We start from the raw sequence: 18,036 nt of genomic DNA on the forward strand, positions 1-18,036 counted from the left end.
TCAACTCAAACTTTCAGAAAAAGTATATCAGAGGGCCCGTTTCTGAAGAGGACTGAACGGCGGTGTGATTTAGGTACTATAAAAGCCATGAAAAGAAGAGTTGTACTTCACAATAATCATATATGATTTTTTTAAGAAAGTTTGAAATGAATTAGAAGTTTTAGGTTCGCTCTTTGAAGGAAGAACTTTGGCATCATCTTACTACCTTAGAAAGGGCTGTTTCTGGCTGTTGGTGTGAGTAATGACACAAGCAGAGAGGTATGTACTCACCTGGTAACAGCCTCAGAGGAAGAGGGCACATAAAGGCGCCAGACTCCTCAGTATTTATACCCCACAGGAAAAGGAGGAAAGCTAAAGGCCAGCTAATCACAACACCGCCACACAAACCTTTTCACTCTGACACCCTAAAAAAATAGGTTTCCTGGAAAGTGAGCAGATTTTTTCATTTTAGCGAAAAGAACGAACCAGCCGTGTGTGGTTTTTTTATAGCCGGCCTTTTTACACGTTTAAATGTGCCTCCATCCTAAATACATGAATCCTGAATGATTTTTCTGCCTTTCCAGATCTTTTTTGAAGACATTCCATTTACTGATATAACACACACTTGTTGCTCTTTATTGTCCAATGGGGTTTCTTGGAAGCATAAATGAAAGAAAACATGTATTTGAAATAAAAAAGCAAATGTTCAAGCTGGTATCCTGGATGTTCAGATGTTATCTTCCTAAACTTATATGTATTAAAATAGGCTTTTTTTCAGTGTTCCATCCTTTTACTGTTCAAGATCAGTGAGGTTTAAAGGAAAAGCTTTTTGATGTAGGTTTAAAATAGGGACATTTTGGGGATATGTAATTGCCCTCCTGTAATGGTAGGTAGCCTGATGTAAATGTCCTCGCTGCCTCTTCTGAGCACTCTCATTTGCATTCATCCGAGTTTTTTTTATCTACTTCTGGAGCTTAAGGGGCTTTTATTTTCTTCTCAGATTGCCTAACATTTAACGTGAGATCAGTAAAGTGTTTCCAGTGTATCCAGTAAATACAGAAGTATGTACCGAGCCCCTCAGAGCGCCTGAAGAGCCTCAGCACACATTTTGACCTGTCACAGCCGGAAATGCACAGATGTCACTAATAACATCCGCAATGGCTCCGTTCTATTTAAGGGTCCCATTCGGCTCTGATAGTGTAATACTGAGCAGCACGAACAATACCAAATAGTGTATTTGGTTCTGATGAACTGTCACACAAGATGCGTGGTGATGCCTTTGTGTTTTCAGGATACCGTGCATCGTGTTCGGCCAATAATGGCTGAGTGAATTGTGTTAACAGTGTTGGAAATGCTTGCACCTCAGTGTATGATGATGAGGTAAAAATCTTGCTGACGGGGTTCTGGGAGAAATGCTTGTACAATGTAAAAGATAACCCTTCCTGATTCAGAGTGAGAAGTGAGAATCATATTTTGTCGATATGCCGATGATTCAGTCCTTCCCTAACGAAGGAGGCGAGGGCTTACTCAGCGAATGCAGTAGTGAGTGTTTGTTTCACATTCTGTTCTTAAATTGTAGAATTCGGATTTTAAAAGAACAGCTTTCTTATTCCATCTGTGGTTTAGATGGTAAAAAAATGTACTCATGATGTGGCTCAAGAGCGTTAGCATAAAAAGTATTGACTTACCACAGAACTACTCTGCTCTGATCTATTCTATCTCTACCAAAGGCAGAAGAGTCTTTTGAAATGTTATCACAACTCAACGTGTTAGATCGTAGGTTGGCAAACATACAACATCACTGAATCACTTTATATCTACACTTAGGGGACAGTTTATTAGCTCTGTTTAACTAAAACTAATGCAGTCTACCTCAGCCGCCCTGCAAAATGTTCAGTTTGTGTTGAAACTGTTAAAGAGAGCTGTTGTTTATTAACCTTCATGACCTCTATGGAGGCTGTAGTTTGTGTTGCTGTTAAATTACATTGGGTAAAAGCATTTTGTCCTGGCCATTAAAATCAGTTAGTCTCTTGTGATATGCTGCTTCGCAACTATGGCAGGACCATTCTTTTTTCAATGGAGTCCTAGTGCAATGAAATCACATAATGAAATGTAGTGCTAGACAATTAAGTAACTTAAACTGATTACAATAGCAAATTCATGTTTGTTTGATCTGATCACTTTGCCCTAAAGTTTTTATAAAAATACTTTTGGTGATTTCATATATACTTGTTATTCATTAAATTACTAGAAAACATTTTATTTTGTGATATATTGTTATCGAGATAGGAAAAAACACAAATTGAACAATTTGAAGAACATTTTCAATCCCAATTCAATTAATTTTGTCTAGCCTGAAATCACAAATTTACTGTACATAACCCCAGATGGTACATATCGGCACAGGGAATTTAAAGAAACCTTAGGTAGAACAGCAGAGTAGGATCCCTCTGCCAAGATGACCAGTGTCAATGTATACTAAATTATTCAAATATTGAGAATTGCAAGCAGAACTATTACTCTTATAGAAGGTTTACAAAGATGACAAAAGACGTATTGGTGTGAGCAATATTAATGTGACTGTACCTGAGCCAGCCCTAACTAAAAACCTGAGCCAGCATTAACTGTAAATCTGAGCCAGCATTAACTGTAAATCTGAGCCAGCATTAACTGTAAACCTGAGCCAGCATTAACTGTAAATCTGAGCCAGCATTAACTGTAAATCTGAGCCAGCATTAACTGTAAACCTGAGCCAGCATTAACTGTAAATCTGAGCCAGCATTAACTGTAAATCTGAGCCAGCATTAAATGTAAACCTGAGCCAGCATTAACTGTAAATCTGAGCCAGCATTAACTGTAAACCTGAGCCAGCATTAACTGTAAATCTGAGCCAGCATTAACTGTAAATCTGAGCCAGCATTAACTGTAAATCTGAGCCAGCATTAAATGTAAACCTGAGCCAGCATTAACTGTAAAGCTGAGCCAGCATTTAATGTAAACCTGAGCCAGCATTAACTGTAAAGCTGAGCCAGCCCTAACTATGAGCATTATCTATGAGGGAAAGCTTGGTCTCAAAGAGGTGTGTCTGCCCCCCAGACTGAAAGTGGAAGCTGGTTCCACAAGAGTGCTCACTCCTCTCTGGGCCATGATGGGCATATTGGTTGTTTTGGTTGTAGTGTACTGTACATGGCCCTAGGTTCTTATTCAAAATTTCTATCTGAATTCTCAAAGAATAAAACATTTAAAAGTCTTTCTACAGAACTCTCTCTCGTTTAAAAACTTTTGAATTCCTACTACCGGAATCTGCTGCTCTTGGCAAGGGTTTCTACAGTCAATGCTTAACTGCGCTGTAATAAGTTCAGTATCATGGCTCAAGATATCAGAGTACACCTGTGAAAACTTAAGTCTGTGTTGCCCAATATTGAAATTTGGCCACAAGACTTCAACGTGAGCAAGACACAATCATACCCTAAATCAAGTGGAAAGTGGAAAGACTCAAATCTGTTTTATATTTCTCTTTGGGTTATTTCAACCATGTTGTCAGACACTAGTAACACGATTATGTTAATGGAGAACACAAGCATTTTTTCTGTCTAGCTCACTAGTAACTTTCTACTAAGACCATCTGACAACTTTTTAATCCGTTAATTGTTTTTCTTAAATGAAAATACGAAGCGTAGCCGCTAAACCGGAAGTACGTCGATTTTCACAGTAAGAATCGACGCAACAGTCTGTAATGACAGCGGTTACCAGGGTAACAAGAGGAGAAAAGTTGATTAACGGATATAAATGAATAACCCTGGTCTGACGGCATGTGTTAGCAGCAGCAGGTGACTACACTCGCTGCTCTTGGCTCTGATATTTATTGTCACGTGTCGTTTTGCTTCAGTGAGCGGAGACAGTTTAAGGAGATCAGAGTAAACGGTCCGCCACTGGAGTGCATACGTCCCGACGTCAGCGACGCCACCCCCCCGTCAGCCGTTCACACCGATCGTCAGTGTCCCGCGTTCGGTCCAAGTCGGCAGTATGTGGCCCGAACCTGTGTTTGATACCCCTGGTCTAGCTGGTGCAATTTAACTTTATTTTTATTTTTAATTGTATCTCTATTTCTTGACTTACTAACCCATAGCATATATTTAGTTATTTTTTTATCTTATTCCAGCACTATTTGTCTGTTGTCCATTATTGTACTGTCTGCCGCCATGCACCAACCGCCAAGTCAAATTCCATGTATGTCAGACATATGATGGCAAAAAACGATTCCTGATTCCTGACATTGAAATTGTAAATCACGTCAACACAAAAAACATGGGAAAACATGAAAAAACAGGATCCAGGTTGAAAACTACTAAAGTTACCCTTTAAGACTTGTAAATGCTGGGAAAGATTTCCACGATAATTTAATCTGATCTAATCCTTCATTGTCGACTGAATAGGGTTTTAGTTCTGTAACTCCATAGTGATTTATTGTTGGATATAATATCATTGTACTTTTCCGATTCAAGCAATTTTAGCGACTAATGGCGATGATCAAACGCTTTGTGCACATGGCTTGTCTCCAACACAAATCATCTCTTTATCACTTTGTCTTTACCGTTCTTCAGTCACCTGGGCTGAACCTCAAACTACGGAATGATGAAGAAAGATCAACCCACAGTTTGGGTTGTGTATGTGTTCTTTCACATACACATAATGAAGCGGAAACTAACGCTTTTCAGTTTTAGAATGTGGGTTATTTAGTAAATTGACTTTTATTTTGAAGACTATGGGCTTGACCTACTACGTATGAAAAGTCCTCTGAGATTAATTTGGCGCTATGTAAATAAATTAAAATTGAATTCGATCATCATGTTGCCACATTATTTAATTATATAAATAGATTCATGATTTTGGAATATGCTTTTCCATTTATGACAGGAAATGCCTGTCCATAATATCTGTGTTGGATTACCAGGAACAGTTTAGGTAACAAATCCATGTAATTATGTTACGACCAGTTAATTGTTACACCTCCTCCCCTGCACACCAACAGTCCTCTTTTTGGATGCTGTCACTTGCTTGATGCTGTTTAGTCAAATACTCGGATACTTGTGTGTCTTGTCCTACTTTAATCAGGTCTCAAAATCTAGATCTCAACGAAATGACCTGATCAAATGAAGGTAATCATAAACATCCAAGTTGAAGTAAAGAGTAGTTCTCTTTAAAATCCTTATAATTATCTGACTTGACTTTATTAAAGTAATAAAGGCACAATGTCCACAGATTACAGTAATTAACTTCAAAGGACACATAATACAGTATTACTACGAGACTAGTACTATACAGTAAGTAAGTATAGTAAGTATGGTATAGTAACTGAACCTTGATATTTATATTATTATGTTTTAAATGTATTAATGTGTTCTCTGCATTTTTAAACTCATTTCGGCCATTGATTAAACAAAGACTACCTTTACATTAATAGAAATGTCCTCAAAAATGGAAAAGAACATTACGTATTCTTTTGTGATTCGAAAGCACCAATTTGGGCTCTTTAATTCCAGTTGATAAAACATTTGCTTTAGATGAGATGCTATTCAATAACAAATGTCTCGATTTGATTTGAAAGTCAAGACCTCAGTCGTTTTCAGTATCAACAACCTCAAATGGTAAGAGGAAGCATTAAGAGCAGCCAGCGGGGGGAAGCCCGTTAACATGCTGGATGACATTCTAACGGCTGTAAACAGCTTGCTCTGAGGTTGTTTTTGGTGTTGTCAAAGGTCATCTCAGCAGAACACAACAGAGGAACAGCGGAAGCCTGAGTTCTTTATAACCCCAATTCTTTGTTATTATTAAGCTCGTCAGGCAACCTGTTTTTAAGGGACATACTCACATGGTCTCTGTACTTTTTTTACCTGTTTTTTGTGAGTACAAAGTTTTGCAAATATGGCTACGGATGAAATGAAATGAAATCATGCACGTAAAGGTGAAGGTCCCAGTTCCTCACCCTGCATTTTCCGACTGCTTAGACAGTCAAAGCAAAAGTTTAAATATGCAAAACTTGAGATTGAAATAAATTCTTCCCTTTGAACACGAAATGAATCACATGCTTGGTTCTCAGAATACCCACACCTCATATTTGCACACGGTTGACGCATATTACCAAATTTACATTTAACTGAAGTATCGCATCATGTGTCTATCTGACAGTAATAATAAGGTCCTCATCTCTGCTATTAATTTAATTATAACACATGATAACAACACTCAAGACAAAAGAAAATCTTATCATGTGTCCTTTACATCAGGTCAGAGATTTACCTTCACGTAAAAAAATGTTGGATTTACTTAGTTATTGCACACAACTGTGTATTATCATTGTAAATAAATATATGTGAATCTCACTTAATCATCTTACTTTAGATGGACATTATTTTGATACTGAAATTCAATTCAATTCAATTCAATTCATTTTATTTTGTATAGCCCAAAATCGCAAATTACAAATTAGCCTCAGAGGGCTTTACAGTCTGTACACATGCAACATCCTCTGTCCCCAAACCCTCACATCGGCACAGGAAAAACTCCCCAAAATATGAAAAAACCCTTCAATGGGGAAAAAAGGGAAGAAACCTTAGTGAGAACGTCAGAGGAGGATCCCTCTCCCGGGATGGACAGACTGCAATGGATGTCATGTGTACAGGCGACGTGAAATGTATAACCACATTCGTTGAACTTAATATAATTCAGTTCAATTTACTTAACGAATTATTGATGTGTAAGGTTTTTTTTTTGTTCTGATAAATGAATCAAATAAATACAATTTAAGTTGGTAAAAAACCTTTATTATACTAAAGTCTGGAAGCAGTAGTGGGACTATTACAAATTAAGTCAGCTTTGTATGATATGTATGTGTATACACACACAGATACACACACACACACACATTCACAAAACTGAACATGTACAAATAAAGAAATCTATGAATATCTATGTATAATATATAATCTATATCTAATTGTCCTCTTTTGACTCCACATGTTAATCAGGCAAAAAGATAACGTCCTTGGTCTAGTTGTGCTGACTGATACCTGGACATGAAAGACCAGCTGTTTCTGCAAGGCGAGACATTACATCTCTGTAATCTCTTGTTATAGACCAGAAGTGGATAAAAAAAACATGATTGATGGTCTGCTCCCGGGATCCAATGCCACCGACGATAGATATCCAGAATGTACGAATCAAGCAATAAAAGCGATAAAATGTTAACTCTATCAAATGCAACTTAAACACTACCAAAATCATCAAACATGGTTAATTATAAACTGCTCAACCTGGAGGTTATGCTATTGAAACTGCATAACTTTTATTTAAAAAATAGATTAATAGATTAAGCCAAACAGGGCTACGCAGCCATGTGCCTCATCTATCGGTTCTTGCAGCACTGTGCATCCTTTAACGATGATGCCAACATCCTCAAGTGTATCTGTTGCTTCTGCTTCCTCATGTAGATGCCCAAAACCACTTCCTCTATTTCTCCGACTGCAGCAAAATCTACATCCTTAAAATGGCAGAAACAGTATTAATCAGGTTATGCACAAAGATTGCTATTAGCAACTTCTTGCTTGTGACACAAAACTCCATTGTGTGTAGAAACAAGCTTTAAAAACAGTTGCCATGCCATGCTCGTTCATAGTATATGTTGTTGTTTTGCCAGATCCCTATCTTGTCTTTATTTTTTCCCTCCCCCCTTCTCGCCTTGTTTCATTGGAGTGATTTTGAGTTTGGGATTTTGAGTTTTCTTTTTAAAGTTGGACTGTTAAAGTCTTTTTTTTGTTTCCTCGAAACTCCGCAACTGCGTCCTCCTTTCCTGCCCTCTCACCCGTCGCTTTCTCTGCATTGGTTACATTCTTATTTCTACAGTTTAATAGTTTTCTGACATATGCGTTTGTTAATGAATAAAAATCATTTTTAAGTGCTAAGGTACTGTTGATTTCCCACATTTAGGTTGGCTCAAAAAAGGAAACTATTCTAATTAATTTTAACAATATTTCTATTCTATACTTTTTTATTACAAGATATGATTTCTATGATTGTAAAAAAAAGCAGACTCACACCAAATTTTGTCAAAGCAGTGCTGCTGGTTGGTGTGTTGGTGATGAAGCTGAATCCAAATAGTGTGAGCAAAGAGTGTGCCGGACCCATTTGTTCATTCCAGGAGCAGAGGAGTTGTGGTATTTGTCAATGCTCAGCCTCCAGCAAAGCAGACAGCTGTTGATGCAAAAAAATCCTACCACACAAAAGTACCAGCAACTGGCAGGGAGGAGGGCAGGGATCCAGGCCATACTGTGAGGTTTTTCCATGTCATCACTACTGCCATATGTTCCTGTGGTCTGTGTTACATCCGGCCCTGTGTGCTGCAGACACTGATCTGAGTACCCTGCGTGATGGCCATTAAAATACATGCAACACCACTGCAGCTGGCACGCAGCACAACATTCATTATAATCATATTAATCAGGACTGTGTGGGTATTGCTTGTTGACTATTCTATATTTCTAGGGGGCTTAAATAGATTTATTTTTAGATTCATTTTTTTGTAGAACACAAAATCTCAAATTTGCCTCTGAGGGCTTTAACTTTAAATTAAAGGCTTTTTTAGACACCTTTATTTACTAAATTTAGATACCAAGGTAATTCAAATTTCTGAATATAAGGCAGAAACGGTATTAAAACAAAGCGGTGGTGATGCATGAATATGTGACAGTTACAGTGTTTTTTTCTACGTATTAGTATCATATGAAATACATCTATATCTATATCATCTATTAACTAAAACTAAATTATGTAAACAATTTGCTATTACTGTCCAAATGTGTTGGGGTTGTAAGGGTGGGGAGGGTCTGCCCACATCCCCCGAAAGCTTCGGGCCGCCCCTGACCATCAAACGGGATTAAAATCACTGGCAGCAGCAGCAGCAGACGACTGGATGCTGCGTTCATTCTCGACGCCTCCCCAGCATCGAACAAAGCCGCCAGTGACACCGACAGGGCTGGCGTCCCCCCGCGGGCTCATCCCTAAACCTCTCCCGCCTGTCCCGCTGACGGGCTGCGGGACAGGCGAGCACTGGGCTCGGTGTCATCCCGCAGCCCGCTCGGGCTCTCTGGCCTTACCGCGTTAGCAGCTAAAGGATCCCAGGCACGACAAACGTGAGGTTTCTCTCGGCTCCGAAGGAACGATGCGAACGGAGGAGCGCCGGCGGATCGAAGACGAGCCGGAGATGCTCCACAAAGAGGAGATGGGTAATGCTGCTGTAGGAAAACACCTCGCCACTGAATGGTGAACAAGCTCCAGTCTGCGCTACCGCGAGCAGCGGGATCTACTGGTTACCGGGCGAGCTCCTGGGGGGCAGCGGCACAAGACATGACATGCACAAGAAAAAAGAGGAAACGCAATCTGGGCTTCTTTAAAAGCTTTGTTTTTTAGAGGAAGTCTGCAACAGGCTTCCAAAAGCACCGTTTGCAGAGATTTGGAGCACTGAGCCTGTTGCCAACACCTCGCAGGGGGGCTCTTGCCTCGCTTCTATGGGAAGGACCGGGTGGATCGCTTGAGCTCACATTAAATGAGGACTGCAACAGCCGGTAAGCAGCACAACATGACTACCATTTTGTGTCCGGGTCATTGGTCTACAGAATAGCATGCTGACTGCCTCTGCATCCCTGCATGCCACTCGCTCTGACTGAGTCCAGATCGCAGCCTCCTGTAGGCCCTGCTGCCTTTTGTCTGCCTGGACAGGGTGACCACTGGGCATCACGCTGGGCCCTTCCTCATGGCTGCTGCATACAGCAGGATGCAGTGGTCAGTGTGGCACATGAGAAATGATGCAGGTCCCCCCCCCCCCCCCCCCCCCAGCTAAAGGGCCTCACTCAGCACTGGGGACAACCAAGGGATTTAATAGCTTGGTGTGATGTGCCACCTGGAGAAGACAGCACAGCGCCACCTCCTGAAGGGATGCTGTGTGTGTCTATTGTTTTAAGCCACTCAAACATCTTAATGCAGGACTGCAGCAGCTACGGCTCCCCAGTTCTCATTCGACCTGTAGGCTCTGTATCAAGAGGCCTGATGCTGCGTCCCGCTGTCACAGACCAACTCTGTCAACATTTCATCCAGTGAGCTTTGTCGCCTCCTCCCCCCGATAACAAGCCAGAGGTATTGCTGTTGCTACCCAGTTCCTGACAGTAACTCTGCCCTCTGCCGCCAACCAACTTCCAGCTTCGCAAAGCCCCTCCTTCAAGACACACAGTCCCTCTCACAGCCCTCTGTGCTCCCAGCCTGTGGAGCGCTGGGGACTGCAACCGGATTCAAAAGGTTGACCAAAATGTAATTTAGGAATTGGTCATTTCACTGTTTTCCCTTCATACTCAGCTTGTCCTTTAATGATGCGCCAAGGGAAATCTAATATTTAGCTTTTTTCAAATCCATTTTTCTCAGAGGCTCCACTAATCCTCAAGAAGAGCAGATATGAAATATTCTTTGATTATACGGACATGACCAATCAAAGGGTTTAATTAAGTTACGTTTGTTGGCGTCTGGTGCCCCACCTTAATATAATGTAAGGGGAAACCCTGCATACTATTCAATTACATTTATTTTATATAGCCCAAAATCCCAAAGTGGCCCCAGAACGCTTTTCCATCTGTACACGTACGACTTCCTGATTCTGGAGTTGATGGCGTAGCCCGACAGGTCAACACTGTCCGCAGCACTGAAAGGACCATTACCTGTGAGCATGGCCATGTTCAGAGCCATTGAGGGGCAATTAAAGGCTCCAAATCATATAATGCACACTTGACCATATAGCTGTAGTGTGTCCTGAGCAAGGTGTTCTTGATTTTTTTTTCACATCTCACATATATGTTGAGGGTTTGAAGTGCTGTAAAAGTATCCTCAGCTTTCCGAAAAATAAGAGTCCAGGCGTGCTCAGCGCGTCACTCGATGTGAAGGCCTTTGTAGATAAATTCCTTCCATTTAGTCGGTCATGTGTAGAACCATTAGATTAAAACAGGTTCCTATATAGGCTTGCTCTAAATCCGGCGCATACTGACTTGGCCCCTACGACGTTAACTGGGTGAAGTAGTAGCCCCTTGGACAGCTGTGCCAACCAATCACGGTTCCTGCTGCAGCCCCGTGTTTAGACTCCAAAGCCCCAATGTAACCCTTTACTGCACAACGGAAAATCCAGCTTTATCTGCTGCTTTGGCAATTGTACGTTTACTTACCAACCTCTGTTAGAGTGCAGCACCGTAGAAGCTTTCTAACGGTTTCATGGGGAGCATCTCTGATCGTCCCGATCGAATATAAACCTAAAGGTCAAGGGGTCAGCCCTCTTTAACAAAATGCTTGTGGATCAAAGTGAGTCTTGAAAGTAGTTCTGCTGTTCAGAGCTTAGAGATATCACTCAAATATCTGAGTAACATGAGACATTATCCCCAATACATTACAAACATGGTGGTATTTCTTCACATAAAATTGGCCTTTCACAGACTGCCATTATGTTGTGAACAGATTTCCACATTCATTTCTAGCCTTGCCTAAATATCATTATGTGGATTTGAAATCCTTTTTTTTATTTAGTCATGTGACTCCACTTTTAATGAAATAAACTAAATTTCCCTGGAAGTATCAATGATTGGTAGAGACAGGAGTGTTCTCAGAACATGGTGTGGTACTACCCAAATGATTGAGATTACTTTCCAGACATAAATGTAACAGAGATCCATCCAAACTCCTAATTCGTTTCCCTAACTCAATTGTTTGCAGGCTCCTGGAGGGAATCCAGAGGTGAGAACGCCTTGTACCTTAACCAAGGGACCCTTTTCGAAATGGGGCGATGTGGATGGAGGGTTCCCTGTTCCTTGTGAACTGCAGAAAGGAAGCAACCACGAGGACGGCGAAGGGACCAGCAGGCGGCGGAGGAGTGGTGGCTTTGGTGTTTGACCAAAAGCTGATATGGGTGGTGGGGCATTCGGGATGGCTAGTCGAAACGAGAGCGGCGAAGGGCCAGCTGGGCCCATAGCAGCGGTGGTGGCCACGGCAGGAGGTATGGCAGCAGCGAGCCCGTCCCCGGCTGTCTCTACCTATATCAAACTGGTGCTGCTGGGGCTGATTATCTGCATCAGCGTGGTGGGCAACCTGCTGGTGTCTCTGCTCGTACTGCGGGACCGGGCCCTGCACAAAGCACCGTACTACTTCCTGCTTGACCTGTGCCTGGCCGACACCATTCGCTCAGCCATCTGCTTCCCCTTTGTGCTGGTGTCTATAAAGAATGGCTCTGCCTGGACCTACAGCGTGCTGAGCTGCAAAGTGGTGGCCTTCATGGCGGTGCTCTTCTGCTTCCATGCCGCCTTTGTGCTCTTCTGCATCAGTGTAACACGCTACATGGCCATCGCACACCACCGCTTTTACTCAAAGCGCATGACGTTCTGGACATGTGTGGCGGTGGTGTGCATGGTGTGGACACTGTCGGTAGCAATGGCTTTCCCGCCGGTTTTTGATGTGGGCACCTACAAATTCATTCGCGAGGAGGACCAGTGCATTTTTGAGCATCGCTACTTCAAGGCTAATGATACCCTGGGCTTCATGCTGATGCTGGCTGTGCTCATTCTAGCCACACACGTTGTCTACATGAAGTTACTCCTTTTTGAGTACAAGCACCGTAAGATGAAGCCGGTCCAGATGGTGCCGGCCATCAGTCAGAACTGGACTTTCCACGGGCCGGGGGCTACGGGCCAAGCAGCAGCCAACTGGATTGCAGGCTTTGGCAGGGGCCCCATGCCTCCGACTCTGCTGGGAATACGACAGAACTCGCACAACCAGAACCGCCGCCTGTTGGGCATGGAGGAGTTCAAAACGGAGAAGCAGCTTGGTAGGATGTTCTACGTGATCACCTTGCTGTTCCTGGTGCTCTGGTCTCCCTACATAGTGGCTTGCTATTGGAGGGTATTTGTCAAGGCTTGCACAATACCTCACCGGTACCTTTCCACCACCGTGTGGTTGAGTTTCGCCCAAGCCGGGGTCAACCCGATTGTCTGTTTCTTCCTTAACAAAGACTTGAAGAAAGGGCTCCTTTCACACCTACCAGCCTGCTGCAGGACTAAACCTAATTTGCCACGAGAGCCTTATTGTGTCATGTAAGCAGAGATGATGTTCAAAGCAGGAACCAACGCGCTATCAACTGATATTGTGGGAGTGTCAGCCTCAGTAAATGTGACGTTTGATTTGACGCGAGCTCATTTTAAGAAGGGAGTGCAGACTAATAAGGTGGTTAAAACACTGAAATGGTAAGCATGCATTTCCATCTACCAACCCCTTTTCACTCCAAAAGCATACATAATAACTAGAGAAAAATACTTACATTGCAAGACATGCAAGTCATAAGTAATGCAGTAATTGTGGAAACCAAGCCAGACAAAGAACAAAATGACATGAGATGTTTCATAAAGAATGGCCCGTTAAGAAAAGTCTTCTCGGGTTGGTTTGGTGACAAAGAGAATCCTGGCGACAAAGCAGCAGCTTCTGTAGTCTAAATTTCCCCCACGTGCTGTATGAGTTAGCAGAGGCACATGATGTGATGTTGTTGTCGCTACCTCGAGCAACAGAAAATGCTACGTGGACTTATAGTGAGGCACAAAAACTCAAGTAATAGCAGTAACCCAACTTGAGAGAAAAGAGCCGCTATGGATGAGGGAAGTGAGCGAGGAGAACTGCAGCCATCTCTCCTCACTAGGTGAAGGACAGTTTCTTTCAACATTAGGTATCAAGAGATCTGGTACATTATACAAGCGGGAAACAGGCCGGACTGATAACGTACCTCACACACAGCTTTGAAGATTTGAGGATATCTAACGGCTTTATCTGAGCAAAAAAACTAAAAATGAATGAACTACTTCTTTGTTGTCTAGCTCTTAAAGAAGAAGCATAGCTTGAATTGGAGTTCAGGTTCAAGAAAATAACATGGCACAAGGATTGTAATTTGTCAGTGAATGTGTGAAAGCATGACGCAGTCCTTACGCTTGATAGAAAAATGGTGTTTGGAGGTTTGAGATTTCCCTTTTGTCTCATCTGACACACCGACAACCGCTAATCCCCTTTTTATTTCCAGAATGATGGCCTTACTTCATAAAAACATCCAACCAATGCAACAAAGAGTAGACACATGTTTCTTCTGTGTGCGCTGAAGTCATCCAAGGACTGTGAACACTAGTGACTATTGGAAGACGTGTTGGTCTTCCCATTCAAACGTGGAGGTAGTGCGGTTATGGACAGATGAAGATTCAAAGCAGTACAAGTGGAGCCCGCTCTGGAGTGTTTTTCACCTTTCTTTTCTCCTTTTGGACATCAACCTGAGGGAGGAAGAAACGACTGGTCTTTCCGTTTTTATTTCTGAGACTAAGCCAGAGAAGCATGTGGATGATGCTGGACAAGCCCAACAGTGCTTTTGAGTTGCCTAAGCCAGATTCTCTTTTGTAAATGTACTGTGACCTCTGTACTATTTAGTGTGTATTATATTGACAGCAAACTGATCATCACATTTTTTTAATGTGTGTGTGTGTGTGTGTGTGTGTTTCTATTGGCAGGTATGACTGTGAGTAAGATGGTACACATGGATGCAACAGGAACATGAGAAGGAACAACATTCATTCTGGAGATATAATTCCTGGTGTTTCTCATGTCGACACAAGGATCTGAATGTGTTTTCAAACCAATGAAGTTTACTCAAAGTCCCCCTTGTAAAACATGTAATAGATAAATACTAATTGGACTGGATTATTTTTTACAAATTTTAGGGATAATAGAGATAAAAGAGCTTGAGATAAAGTCAGGCCAAATATGATTGCATAGAATCTTTCTGAATGTTTCATGGGAGAGTTGATTTATAAAAAAGGCCTATTATAAAACCATGAAATGTACATTCTTTTTCATCAATTCATCACTCAAATTATATTTTCCTTTCAACAATAACAGCTAATTATTCTCTTTGAAACTTTATCTATTTGCAACACAACACTGAGATCAGTGTTTGATGGGAACAAACCAACACGTTGGTCATCGAATCAAACCGTCACAGATCACATGTCACATGTCACATGTCAGTTCCTGCCCAACATGAACCACGTCTACCTGTTCAATGGGAGATTATTACAGGTGTTTCAGTGGGACCTCCACTCAATGTAGTCCAGATAAACTATTGGTTTGTTTACAACCTGGGTCAACATGTGACTGCTTGTTGCACCAACATCGCCATGTTCCCAGATCTAAGAAGAAACCAAAAATACTGAATAAATAGGACAAAAAAACCAAACCTAAATTATAATCAACTGGTGTTATCATCTAATCCTCACCTTTTGCTTTAATTATTGGCTTTCTGTTGGCCTGGTCACATCAGAAAGAACTAAACAAGACTTCAGTTCACAGAAGTTCAACAATGTTAAATCTGGTAGGAACGAATGTATTATATAACGTGGTGTGACTAGGCTTAAACAGTAAAGGGGCCAAAAAACAGTTTGACAAGTGAATGTCCAAACCAGTCTGTTGCTGTTCCAGGAAAAAACAAATCTCAATAAGATGTCTCAGCAGCTTTATAAAGCATTTCTTCGGAAATGACTCAACAAAACAATGTGGTAGAGAGAGGCAAAGCTTACGAATGATCCGCAATGTAGAAGTTTAACCTCATCTCAGCTCAACCTGAAGCCACCATCATACAGAAGAAAAGCCAGAAGGTCTAACGTATGGAAGGAATTTCTTCTGACCCCGATGAGGGAGGTCAGACGCTGCGGTTTCCATTTGTTCTGTATTATTAAAAAATAAAAGTTGAGCTATTGCGCATGTCTCTGGCGATTTATGAGTTTCGATGTTGATTTTGTAATGAAAATAAATTTCATTTGAAATGATCAGAACATTATTATTATTATTATTATTATTATATGGGAGATACTTCCTATGATTTCTGTGTGCGGGGGTACTATTGGCTTAAGAGGATGTCAGGGTGTGATGGGTCAACACCACTTTTAAAACTTGGCAGGTTGACCCACACTATAAAAAATAACTATTTACGTCTAAAAAGCTCAGAAACAGTGGAGTTTCTGGGGAACCAACAACACACCGTCACAAGTATACTTCAGTACTAAATGTAAATGTAAATAACATTTCTGTTCTCAGTGCTTCCGTCACCCCAGTGTTTAGAGTGCAAACTCACATTTCATCTGCTTTTCACAACCATCAAATGGCATTTCAGTGAATACATATTCAGCGTTTCTGACTCGTATTAGCTCTTACACTTCAAATAACACCTTAGTCCAGTATTTGAACAACTACAAAGTACAATGCACTCTATTTCTCTACTACAAAATGGTTATGTATGTGATAAATGACATTGCTAACCAAAATGCAAATAGGACTAAAACGACAATCTTTTGCTAAACCTTTACTAAAGAAAGTTGTCTTTTTTTCTCTATTCTCCAGGATTAAACTAGCTAAAGTGATTATATTGAACAATAGGACTGTCAATAAGTGATTCAAAATTAAGTAACATCATAACATAAATGTTTTATAATATGTTATGGTAATTAAAGGATTATTCATGTTTTTTGAATGCTTATCACAGTGATAATACCGTATTATAAGCAGATTACAAAGAGGTGTATCATGTGTCATAAGCATGGGTTTTATAGGAAGTCATTTGACCTCTCAGAACACAGTAGTTGCTGCTTTGTGTTATCGTGTGACTCACCTTGTGTTTTAAGGGTTAGTTCACAATATAACAAACAAACCAGCAACGTCTCCTGTGTTCTGTCACAGAGAACTGACTGTAGGACTCGTTTAGTCGACCCAATGAATTGACCCCCCCCCCCCCAATGAAGCAGCAGTCTGGATGTTGTCACATCCTTCTAAAGGAGAAGGAGCATTTCTTTACACTCCCTTTGCTCTCCATTTAACCCCACTCACCAGTTTGGAAGCCAATATGGAACAACTTACACATATTCTGGAGCAGGGACCTCCTTTCTTCACCTATATTATCAAAACTTTCCTTTTATCTGTCTGTTTCCACCAACTCTTGGAAGGGGGCACGAGTTAACCCTCTCTTGAAGAAACCCACACTTAACCCATCCAAAGAACACAACTACAAACCTTCTTCTTCCCTTTCTGTCCAAAACTCTTTAACCAACTCTCCTCCTATCTCCACCGTAACAACCTCCATGACCCCCACCAGTCAGGCTTCAAGGCCATTCCACAGAGACTGCTCACCTTGCTGTCTCATCCTTCTCATCTGTCCTCATCCTTCTGGACCTTTCTGCTGCATTTGACACAGTAAACCACCAGATCCTTTTTTCCTCCCTTCAGGAACTTTGTACTTCAGGCTCTGCTCTTTCCCTTCTTTCATCTTACCTTGACGGCCGAACTTACCCGGTAACTTGGAGAGGATGTATGTCGGAACCTTGTCTTCTTACTACTGGAGTTCCTCAAGGTTCCGTCCTGGGTCCCCTCCTCTTCTCAATCTACACCAACTCTCTTGGCTGTCATTCACTCGCATCGCCGATCTCTGCCTGTCTGACTGGATTTTCGCTCACTATCTAAAAATCAACCCAACTTTGACTGCTAGGAACCTCGGTGTGACACTTGAGAGCCAACTCTCCCAACATTACAGCGACAACACGATCCTGTCGATCACGCTCTACAACATCAGGAGAATATGAACCCTTCTCACTCAGAAGGCGGCACAGGTACTGATTCAGGCGCTTGTCATCTCCCGCCTTGACTACTGTAACTCTCTCCTGGAAGGTCTCCCTGCTGCCGCCATTAAACCTCTGCAGCTCATCCAGAACGCAGCAGCTCGACTGGTCTTCAACCTTCCTAAATTCTCCCACACAACTCCGCTCCTCCTCTCTTCACTGGTTACCAGTGGCTGCCTCATCCAGTTCAAAACATTGGAGCTGGATGGGGTCCAGTCTACATCCAGGACATGGTGAAACCCTACATCCCATGTGCGGGTCACACTTGTTCCTCCCTCAGAGAGCAAAA

The 18,036-nt window shown here is 41.7% G+C and overlaps 1 protein-coding gene across 3 annotated transcripts; it reads left to right on the forward strand.

Moving 5' to 3' along the window:
• The first annotated feature begins 8,915 nt into the window (after positions 1-8,915).
• Positions 8,916-15,880, forward strand: LOC119222147 (probable G-protein coupled receptor 173). Of its 3 annotated transcripts, none has more exons than XR_005120753.2 (3): positions 8,916-9,599; positions 11,779-13,298; positions 14,120-15,880. XR_005120753.2 is itself a non-coding variant. In XM_037478533.2 (3 exons), the coding sequence occupies exons 2-3, from the start codon at positions 11,968-11,970 to the stop codon at positions 14,122-14,124; spliced, it is 921 nt and encodes a 306-aa protein (XP_037334430.1). In that variant the 5' UTR covers positions 8,916-9,599; positions 11,779-11,967; the 3' UTR covers positions 14,125-15,880. The 3 variants fall into 3 exon arrangements, 2 of the variants coding, with proteins under 2 accessions (XP_037334430.1, XP_037334429.1); XM_037478533.2 differs by having other exon boundaries at positions 11,779-12,883; XM_037478532.2 differs by having other exon boundaries at positions 11,779-15,880.
• Positions 15,881-18,036: the final 2,156 nt, after the last annotated feature.

This window comes from Pungitius pungitius, chromosome 1, assembly GCF_949316345.1.
Source record: "Pungitius pungitius chromosome 1, fPunPun2.1, whole genome shotgun sequence".
NCBI classification, from domain to species: Eukaryota; Metazoa; Chordata; class Actinopteri; order Perciformes; family Gasterosteidae; genus Pungitius; species Pungitius pungitius.